The sequence below is a fragment of the Pristiophorus japonicus genome, chromosome 3 (assembly GCF_044704955.1).
Source record: "Pristiophorus japonicus isolate sPriJap1 chromosome 3, sPriJap1.hap1, whole genome shotgun sequence".
NCBI classification, from domain to species: domain Eukaryota; kingdom Metazoa; phylum Chordata; class Chondrichthyes; family Pristiophoridae; genus Pristiophorus; species Pristiophorus japonicus.
The window spans coordinates 250,984,332-250,995,874 of record NC_091979.1 but is presented as its reverse complement, the minus strand read 5'-3'; the positions used below and the strand labels follow the sequence as shown (position 1 = coordinate 250,995,874).

Below are 11,543 nucleotides of genomic sequence, written 5' to 3'. Positions count from 1 at the left end.
GCTGCCACCTTTCCTACATTACAACAATGACTACACTTCAAAAAAAGTATTTCATTGGCTGTAAAGCACTTTGGAATGTCCTGGGGTTGTGAAAGGCGCTATAGAAATTCAAGTCTTTCTTTTCTCTTTTACAAAAAAATCTTCCAAAACAGCAATGCACAGGTTTAAGTTGGGACAATTGAACATTTCTGTCCACAGTAATATATGGCAATCCATTAATATTTTTATAATGTTTTGTACAGTTCACAACATTACACAAGCCTTCAGGATTTCATCTATACAATCATCTAATCTGCCTATATTATTATACATCTGTGTGACCCCATGTGTACTTTGTGTTCCTTTAACTGTTGTTGCATCATGCATTACCTTCTTTCATGTTCTTATTTTTAATTATTCAATAACGGGATGTGGGCGTCACTGGCAAGGCCAGCATTTATTGCCCATCCCCAATTGCCCTTGAGAAGGTGGTATTGAGTCGCCTTCTTGAACCGCTGCAGCCCGTGTGGTGAAAGTACTCCCACAGTGCTGTTAGGTAGCGAGTTCCAGGATTTTGATATGCGACGATGAAGGAACAGCGATATATTTCCAAGTCAGGATGGTGTGTGACTTGGAGGGGAACTTGAAGGTAGTGTTATTCCAATGCGCCTGCTGCCCTTGTCCTTCCAGGCGGTAGAGGTCGCGGGTTTGGGAGGTGCTGTCAAAGAGGCCTTAGCGAGTTGCTGCAGTGCATCTTCTAGATGGGACACAATGCAGACACGGTATGTCAGTGGTGGAGGGAGTGAATGTTTAAGGTGGTGGATGGGGTGCCAATCAAGCAAGCTGCTTTTCCTGGATGGTTCATGGGTCAATGGTTTCAAATTTTGCTGGAATATAAATATTAAATATACAAGTCCTTTATTTTTTTTGGGGGGGAGGGGAGGGAAGAAGGGAGGACAAGTGCCTGTCAGTTAAAGAGATTATCAGTTATTGTCTTTACTATAATACTATAATCACAATTCTACCACTTGTAGCATGTATGGCATTAAATAATTTACAAACAACACTGCCTAATTTTTAAATGTAAAATAAATGAAAACTGATAAAGCTGTTCTGACTGCAATGCTGTTTGGTTTCAATTGTAACTCAGGAGGTCGCAAGCATGCATTATCACCTCCCCACAACAGCCTGATTTCCGTTTCCATGGCAGCAGATGCAAGCAGCTCATTCGCGAGTCTGTTAACGTATCGGGAGCCCAGTGAACACAAAAGCCAGTGGGGTCTGGCTAATTGAGGGGGCACTGCGTTAAAATACCTTAATTAAAATAGTCTTTAGAAAAACGGCAGGAATGTGGACCTGTTGCATAATTTCATTGCAAAATAACACATTTGCGGTGCAGTGCGGAGGTGCGGTCTTTCGGATGAAGGAACAGCGATATATTTCCAAGTCAGGATGGTGTGTGACTTGGAGGGGAATTTGGAGGGGGTGTTATTCAGTTAAACCGAGGCCACGTCTGCTCTCTCATGTGGATGTAAAAGATCCCATGGCACTATTTCGAAGAAGAGCTGGGGAGTTATCCCTGGTGTCCTGGCCAATATTTATCCCTCAATCAACATAACAAAGAAACAGATTATCTGGTCATTATCACATTGCTGTTTGTGGGAGCTTGCTTGTGCGCAAATTGGCTGCCGCGTTTCCCACATTACAACAGTGACTACACTCCAAAAGTACTTCATTGACTGTAAAGCGCTTTGAGACGTCCGGTGGTCGTTGAAGACGCTATATAAATGCAAGTCTTTCCTTTTTTAAACTTGTGACATTCAATTCCTTCAGAGCAGGAACTATATTTTTTTCCCCCACAACAGATCTAAGCCAATATTTTTTTATATACGAGGTGGTTTGGAGGAGCAGGAGGAAGTGTATTCTTTCAATCAGTTCAATTATTGAGTTTGATTTTTTTTTTAAACCATTTGAAACATTATTTTATTGACACTGTACAGGAAAACATACAAATAAACACCACTTGCACATATTCCCAAAATGTATTGCTCCTTTACAATAGTATATTGCAACATTCCCTGAAATTATTTACACAGCTCGCAGGTTCTATACAGTACTTCACAAAATCCTGAGACAGTCTTGCCGTCAGTGACAAACTGCATTTGAGTACTCAGAATTCCATTTGATTGTGCATTATAATTGTACATTAGACCAGTGGACAGCTGACGTGACAAGACACGGGATTCAACCGTTATTTCAATCCATTGTAAGTGTAGAAAGCACCAAAATTTAACGTATATTTTCAACCTTCAGGAGGTAGCATTGTGCTAATATATTCATGAGGCTGACAGCGGAATGATTCAGGCCTGCACTTGAGGTAGGAGACCTACCTAAATTTACACAAATAACCCCAAGTAGTTGTCACTAGCCTATTTTGTACCTGGGGAGAAAAAAAAATAAACTGTTCTTAGCAATAGTTTTGGTCAGGAGATAAAATGTGAGAAATGACATAGCAATAAATGAAAGGAGTTTGATATTTTGGATTTCAGGGTCAACCAGCAGATGATATAAAATGGTGTGATGGGGCAGCGCATTAGACCACGAAAGCTCAGCAACACAGTGAGGGACGAATGTAGGTTTTAAAACAGACTTCGTCCAGCTCCTGGGCTGAGCCATGAATCGAGAACTAGGAGCATAATTTCAGAATAAGGGGCTGCCCATTTAAAACGTAAATGAGGAATTTCGTCTCTCAGATAATCTTTGGAATTCTCTTTCCAGAGAGCTGTGGAGGCTGGGTCATTGAATGTATTTAAGGTGGAGATAGAGATTTTTGAACGATAAGGGAGTCGAGAGTTATGGGGAGTGGGCAGGGAAGTGGAGTTGAAGTCAAGATCAGATCAGCCATGATCTAATTGAATGGCGGAGTAGGCTCGAGGGGCCAAATGGCCTACTCCTGCTCCTATTTCTTATGTACTTATGAAGAGGAGATTGCAGTCACTCCCGGTGTGGCTGAGGGCGAGTCACGGAGTCGATTTTCAACTTCCCGCTCAGGGGTTGCGGATCAGCCCGTTGGTAGATTCGGCCCGATTCTCAATGAAAACCGGGTGGTTTCGTATAAACAGGTGGCCGGTCCACAACACCCTCACACTGAAAATCTAACCCACGGCCTCCACCACATCGTGGTGACTGGCTGCAGAGCAGATTAGCAGCAGTCCGAGGGCAAGGTGAATCTGAGCATAAGTGCCACGGCTGAGCAGACTGCAGACAGCGGGGATAATGTGCAAGAAACAAAATTCGCAAATAAAAATAAACCCAATGGTGTTCCATAAAGAAAGCTTCCCAGTGCCAACTTGCCTTAGTGGTCACACTCTAGCCTCTTGGTCTGAAGTTTATGGTTTCAAGCTCCACACAGAACTTTAGCACATAACCTAGGCTGACACTTGAGGACAGGGGTGAGGGAGTGCTGCACTATCAGAGGGGTTTTCTTTCCGATAAGATCGGAAGCCAAGGCCCATCTGCTTGTTCAGTTAGACATAAAAGCTCCTCTAGCACTATTGAAGACGACCAGGGGATCCTCCTGGTGTCCTGGCCAACATTTATCCCTCAACCATAACAGATTAACTGATCATTTACCTCATTGCTGATTGCGTGACCTGGCTGTGCGCAAAATGCGGCTGCTGCACTCGCCTACATAACAACAGTGTCTATACTTCAAAAAGTCATTCATTGGCCGTGAACTGCTGTGGGACATTCTGCAGCTGTGAAAGATGCTATATAAATGCAAGCTCTTTCTTTTCCAGAAGAATTCACCAGTTTGTTGTCCACGACTATAATAAATGTGTGTAAGTTAACGGTATACAGCTACAATCCCTTGGGCTGAACCCTAAGATTTTCAAACCTACACTGTCCATGTAGGAAAAGTTTTTGATTTGGAAAATAAAAGTCTTGTATTTATATAGCGCCTTTCACGACCACCGGACATCCCAAAGCGCTTTACAGCCAACAAAGTACTTTTGAAGTGTAGTTACTGTTGTAATGTAGGAATGTAGAATCAAGTCAAATTTAGTTTTGGGGGTAAAAACGGATTTTTATTGAATTAGTTAGTTCCAATTTGGTTTTATTTAAATTGTAAGAGTAGGTACACCTAAACTCTGAAATGAGACATTTATGCTGACACTATAAACACAGCACAGAGACTACAGTTCATGACCAATGATGATAAAGATTTGTAACTGTCCCTCCCACTCTTTTGTGTTATGGCTCTTTTTAAAAAAAAATACATTGACAACATTTAACGAGTGTTCTAACTAGTACAGCACAACACGTATAAAACCCACGACTGTTCATGCAATTGTTTGATACAAAGACAGGAACACATAGACCTGAATTGACACAAATGGGTAAATACAGAAGCATTGTCTACATGGTCAGTGCCACCTTTGGTTTGCATTGATTCACTCAGAATATTTGAGCTGCAGAACAATGAAAGACCCCAGCTACACTAGGCTAGGTGGACGTTTATCTGATGCAGTACAAGATGATAATTAGCATATGCTCCATCTAGGTATGGTAATGAGTTACAACTGTCTGCAGCTTTTGTGCAGAAAATGGACTGGCCTGACTTGGTTAGTGAAATTGGACAAACGTCACAAAAAGAGCCAAGTTTGAAAAGCACAATACTGCAGGACTTGATGAAACCACTTAAAAAGCAATCAGGATTCACCATCACATGATTTATGAGTTTTAGTAATTCAACATTCATGTTTCTTCCACTCGATGGTTTCAGATGTTTCAGAGTTATATTTCAGCATGAAAGAGACACTTTTATTGGGCTGAATTCAAACTGGTGGCCTGGTGACGGTATTGACAAAAGTGAACTGGGAAAAGTAAAAACTGAACTTTCCAAACTTTTGTTGTAAGTCAGTTCTTCTGCAGAGCAGGACACGGTTTCCCTTTTGCAAGATTTGATGGCGGGGGTTAGGCAGAGAATTGTAGATTCATACTGCAGCAATTGGTTCATAAATCCAAAATTTGGAGAAATGGTATTTCTCCGTTCTTTAATGTAGTCAAAGGCTTCTTCCAGTCGTAGTTGCTTGCTTCTCATTAGGTACGCCAAGCAGATTGTGGGTGACCGAGAAATGCCTGCTTCACAGTGGACCAGGACTTTCCCTCCTGTGTGTCTCACATGATCTGCAAAATAACATTAGCTCAATTTAACTTGTGGTTAATGTATATTGCAAAATATCAGATTTGCCAGTGCATTACAGTTAAAAGGATATCTTCGGCTAGGCTTGGTAATATATCACTACAGAATATTGCAAACTGCAAAGTATGAAAGATGCTTTATCCAAGAGGGGTAAATGCACCCACGTGGCAAAACTATATTCAATAGATCATTCTCCAATTTATCTCCTCCAATGGTTGAGCTGTTGACAGATGGTACTGTTACACAGCTGCTGGACAGCCTGCACCACTTCATCCAAGTGGCTATTCTACATGTGAGCCTGGACAACAAGTGTTGGTGGGCTATTCAATTATGGAGGGCATCGTGGCTAAGCCCAATCCTGTCTTCATGCAACATCAGGCATTGGCATGTCTGATTTTCTTACCCCCTCGCTCCAGTTCACGGGAACTGAGACCAATAACAGCACCCCTCCTGTCACCCTGGCTAAAATACATCAACTCCGCGGATACTGGGGATTGAACATGGGATGTTCCTCATCTGTGTGGTTCAATTCTACACAAGTCACTCACTTCACAATTGAATCGTTTTTTTTTTAAAAACGCTGTTGATGCTACTGATCAACTATAAGAATGTAATTGCACCAAAACTCAGAAACCCTTCCAACCCTTTATTCTGCCACCACAAACACTTTGTGGATACCATATGTGGTCCAATGCCCAAGAACTAAGGCTGTCTGACATTCAAATGATCAGCCACAATTGCAGCTAATCTGGTCATTTATTTACTTTACTCTTCTTGTGAACTTTGTGCTCATCAACATCTTGGTGCACAGGATCAGGAATGGAACACATTCCATTTTGAACACCTGGTGTCAGCACCAAGCATTTCAAAGTCAGGAGTAGCATAATTCAACATAGAATAAAGCTCCCTTTACTCTGCTCTACAATGCGCCTCTGCCCCTGCCTACGAAGAAGTCCTCCTACTGCTCCAGTGTGACAGTTTTCCCACTTCCTACCAGAAACCTGTAGCCTCTGAGTAATTGGTGCCAAACAAGAGCTAATTTTATGCCTTGGGCCCTCATCCATTAGAACTGGATTGAAGTCTGGTTAATTTGTAGCAAGACCAATTTTGGAAAGAAGGGAAATGGTTCATAAAATTGGAGTGTTCTACCTCAGAAGGGGGCAAATTGACTCTTATCACTATTGCTCCACACTATAATATCCCTAATTCTTTGGCTAATCGGTATAAGATGGGCACTTCCATTCTAGTCTCCTTGTTGAGAGCTTACTGTAAATAGATTTTTCTCCACACTCTAATAGGACAATTACTTTCAAAACACAACATCCCTGCATCTGTATGAAAAGGACCCTTTCAATCATCACTGTTCACAGGATAATCACCAATATTGGTAAAGAGCCTATACCAGCAGATACTTAAAACACACTTGTCTGATTTAATTGTGAAAGACAACATCTACACAACCGTTACATACCAATGAAGTCTATTGCTTCCTGGAAATGGGAACTCATGTCTGCTGTTGCACTATCTTCTACAGGGATGAATTTGTAGTGATATTTGCTTTTGAAGTACTCTGCACAGTTACGAGAAACATTCAGCAAAGCGGTGATGTGGAGATCATCTAGAAAGTCTGGTCTGGAGGCGTGGTAAGCACTACCCAAGTATAGAAAAGGCAGGATTTCAACAGGTTTTCCCTAAAAATTGAAAACAAACATGGTAAATAATATGAAAAAAGACTGAAAAAAAACATTTGCAGTGGAAAGCCACAATGGAATGGAATGTGGTGGCCCAAAAATAATGAACACAAGAATCGCAGGTGATGATTAAATGTCTTTATATTTAAAAGCAATTTCACTATCTCAGTATATAGAATTTCTTTTGTTGCCGTATATTTAACCTTTCCTTTCTAGGTCACACACCTAACTCATGGATTTCTAGACCATTGAGAATATCAGTCTGGAGCAATATATTGGAAGATGGAGTTCTCAGTCACATCCGATTATCTGTCCCTATGCAGAAAAGTAACTCAGGCCAGGTAACGGCAGGAATTTCTTTAAAGAATCTGCTTTCTAAAGTATAACACCACCAATGTGTTCTAACCTATATGTCACTTCACCATTCTAAGCCTACTTTTACTGTACATATTATTCTAAAGTGAATCCCGTATGGATTCAACTCCCGAATAAATGCTGAAACATAAATGTTGCTGGAACACATGAACATTGGCATGGGAAGTCACTGCTCCAACCAAATGGGTTTCATTTCAGTATGACCATGGAATCAGGAATGCAAACAGTAAACAGTCTCCAGAGGTTGCTTTAGGATCCCTGTCCTTCCATGCCTACTAATTAACTGAAAAGACAGTGCTGCTGTAAAGACAACACTGCTGTAAAGACAACAGCCACATCCGATCCTATTTTGTTAAGTGGCAGTTTTAGCTGTCTGGCCATTGCAGACAGTTATCATCGAGACTGTGATGACCAGTCCAGCTGGGCAGTGCCAAGCACAGTAAGAAGCATAATATAGATTGACATGATATTATTCATTTAGGATATTTAATATAGAAGTATTTTTTGGCCATAACATTTCAAGCATTTCACATTTATGCCATGTTTACACTTATTACAGTCATCCCCTGCTCTACCCACTTCACGCAGTACTTTATATGCAGCTCCTACTCGGAGGGTTGGGCATTTACACAACTGCAGATCTCAGATCTTGTAGATTTGAGAAGCACATGGTGGTACAGAATGTTTAAGACCCACAATGTTACTCAGAATGCTAGGTGCAATTGCAATTCCCTGCATATTCTCGGTCATGCCATCACAGCGAAGGACCAGCCAGAGGCCAGGTGCTTCCACACAGGAAGAAAGAAAAGACACAAAATAGAAATCTCCCTGGGCCATTACAACGCACTTCCTCGATGCTGATTATATACTGCAGCATTGTTGGAGCAAATCCCTGGGACATGCACTTAGGCCAAATCTAAAAAGGGCGAAGGGAGCGAAAATAAAAGGTGCTTTTACACTGATGAATGCCGTTGATTGTGTAGATACAGAGTACCCCCGCCATCAACAGTACTCTTGAAAATAAATGACTGGAGATTCAGAGAGGTCGGAGAGCCACATTTCATCTATCTCGTGAGCCGACATCAGATCTCTAGTTAAAACTAAAATCACAGAGCAGTTTCCCTCCCTTTTAGCTATGAAAATCGTTGGTCTCAAGCCAGAGAGTGGTACCGGAAAACAGATAAATGGGGACAGCAGTGCAAGGGGTCCATGTATGCCAATCCCCTGCCTGCACATTTATAAGATAAAAGCAGCAGTGGATAGTATCCTTAAAAAAAAATCATAAATCCAGGCATGGGCTTCAAAGGTGTGTGTTAGGCATCGTGTCGGACTGTTACAATCACTCGTTGCCTGCTCTGGAGATACTTTAGGGAGAACAAAAGCTGATTCTGGTGTCGGGTCCTGTCTGAAAACCAGTCAGGGGGTTGAGTGTGTGTACTCGTACAATGTGTGATGTCGCCTTGCTGGGGAATGGAAACTGCACGGGATTCACTGCATGAGCTTAACAGCACATAGGATTGGTGTCAAAAAAAATCTGACCTCAGAAATTAGCTGCCTGCTTTATTTAGGGCACTGTACAGAAATAGCCGAGAAATGTTTTATTAATTTTAGTTGATTATGATATTAAAATATGAATGTAATTCTAAACAAATCAGGAGGAAATAAAGCATAGCCATTACTTTTAATGTTAATCTTGTTGAGGGTCAGCTCTAATGTTCCCGTGAAGCTGCGCAGCCGCTAAGCTGCAGTCTGGAGGTCCCGCGCTGGCCACTCACTCGCCGGCTTTTACATGGAAGAAACCACGCTTGCGCAGTTTTGAATGGGCCGTGCAGCCAGTTAAAGGGACCGTGCACAAAAAAAAAGAGGGAACGTTGGTCAGCTCCACTGGTAATGACTCATTTATCATGTGACTCCACAACATCCAATCAGGAGACAGGAGTAACCAGATAAACATTAACTGGATTTGAATACTCATTTGATTGCAGTTTACATTTCCTGTACTTTGTCACACTCTCCAGATGCCTTTGATACATCAGATATGGTGCAATCTCCTGCAACCCTTTCAAGTCCCTCGACCATGCTCTCAAACAGATCCAGAAAAGGGGAACTGAAAATTTTTTATATGCGCCAATTTTATATTGGTGATGCTATTGATGGCAGATGTGCAGTACTTCCACTGTCAATAGCACTCTAATATAAATGGCCAGCCACTGGAGACTGACAGGCATTTTCATTGGCCTTGTGAGATGTAGTTCGATCTCCAGTTAAAGCTAAAAGTGCGAATCCAGGGTCCCTCATGTTTAGCCGCGGGACTCACTGATGTCTGGCCTTGGTTTGGCATCAGGAAGGAAGGTAAATGGGGAGTGTAATGTATGAAGGTTTCCATACGAGTACTGGGTTTGATATTAATTTGGATTGTATTCAAAATAATAATTGTTGCCAGTTTTGAGAGCGTGTGTTTTAATGCAAATCATTCATTAATTCAGATTGGTATTCAGTCTGATTTGTTTAAACTGAACTAATAAAACATCCACTTTCACCTCCAGTCAAAAAGGCAAAACATATTAACATAGATGACAGGAACATCACCTTTTATGCAAAGCAGAAGCAAAAGAGGGAAGACAAATGAAACAGAAAATCCCTTAAAATAACGCACGTTAAAAACCCCCAGGAAACAGGAACTGGGTTAATAAAAAAAAACACCTTCCCACATTACTGGTTTGCATGGTTTTTGATGCAAGAGCCACCAATCGTTAGAGTAGCACATTTGTGTGTGCCCAATTATGGTGGGTTGATGTCACGCAGTGATGACAATTACCAGCAGTGGCTTTAAGGAAACAACCCCGTCTGATGTTGTTTCCTCTTTTGTGGCACTTCTGAAAGGAAATGTACTCCAAAGTTAGTCTGTCCCTCGGCACAGGGCTCAGTGTTTATTCTTCAGCCACACACACCTGATCATAGACTGGTCTGCGGTTGCTGCAGGGCTTTTCGTTTTGGTTCATATGGCTTGCATCAGTTTCTTTAACCTCTTCCGCATTGGTGTAGCTCAAGCCAGGCTTCAGCTCTGTGCAACATTCGGGATACTGGGAGTGAAAGTCTTCATATCCTCCTGCAAACAAAGAACAAAGGAAAAAACCGTTTATGCTCTGCATGCTTCAACCTTGCTCAACAACAAGAAGGAACTTTTAGCCGTGGTCCCTCCTTTGTGCCTAAGAAAGAGTTGCATTAGTGCCAACTGTGGTTGAGTGGATAGCATACTCGCCTCTGAGTCAGAAGGTTGTGGGTTCAAATCCCACTCCAGGGATTTGAGCACATAAATCTAGGCTGATACTCCAGTGCAGCGCTGAGGGAGTGCTGCACTGTCGGAGGTGCTGTCTTTCAGATGAGACATTAAACTGAGGTCCCACCTTCTCTCTCAGGTTGATGTAAAAGATCCCGTGGCACTATTTCGAAGAGGAGCAGGGCAGTTAACCTCAGTGTCCTGGGGCCAATATTAACCCCTCAATCAACATAACAAAAACAGATTATCTGGTCATTATCACCTTGCTGCTTGTGGGAACTTGCTGCGCGCAAAGTGGCTGCCGCGTTTCCCACATTACAACAGTGATTACACTCCAAAAGTACTTTATAGCTGTAAAGTGCTTTGAGGCATCTGTAGGCCGTGAAAGGTGCTATATAAATGCAAATCTTTATTTATTTATATAGTGCTTTTCACAACCTCAAGACATCCCAAATTTCAATAAATTGAAAATGCTTTGCGGAATAGTATGGAGGAGGTGTGGAAGTTATTGCTTTTCTTTCCCTTCTTTAAATCCTTTCTGCTCAATGCAAAACCCCAAACAGGAAAGCAGACAAGTGATCTTGTAGAATGTAAGAAAAGGCTGTATGAGTATAAATGCGAGTGTAAGGAGGAGCCAGTGCAGACTAATGGTAACTGGTTATGGGAAGAATGATGCTAACTGAGGAAACAGGGACTATAAGCAAAGCACCGTCATTAGTACCTCAGGTCTTAGACTATTTTAATACAACAACAACATGCAATTACATCACATCTTTAATGTAGTAAAAAGTAAAACATCCCAAGGTGCTTCACAGGTGTGATTATCAAACAAGATTTGACACCAAGCCACATAAGGAGATAGAGGACACAACACCATTAATACAACAGCAAAAGCATTTAGTATCAAATTGAAAGAATTGACTGAAAGGTGTAAATTAATCTTCATACTTCAGTAGGAAACAAAACAAATTGTTTTGGTTTTTAAAAAGTCTAATGAAACATACAAGAACAT

At 41.6% G+C, this 11,543-nt stretch overlaps 1 protein-coding gene across 2 annotated transcripts in view; it reads right to left on the bottom strand.

The window, feature by feature from the left end:
* Nucleotides 1-1,933: 1,933 nt before the first annotated feature.
* The window catches only part of dusp5 (dual specificity phosphatase 5), a 98,705-nt gene continuing 89,095 nt past the window's right edge, over nt 1,934-11,543 (bottom strand). For both annotated transcript variants that reach the window (XM_070876531.1, XM_070876532.1), the window contains 3 exons: nt 10,203-10,360; nt 6,657-6,876; nt 1,934-5,169 (listed from right to left, as the gene is read on the bottom strand). In XM_070876531.1, the coding sequence (XP_070732632.1) occupies nt 4,784-5,169; nt 6,657-6,876; nt 10,203-10,360 (764 nt within the window). In that variant the 3' untranslated portion in view covers nt 1,934-4,783. The remainder of the gene's footprint in view (nt 5,170-6,656; nt 6,877-10,202; nt 10,361-11,543) is intronic.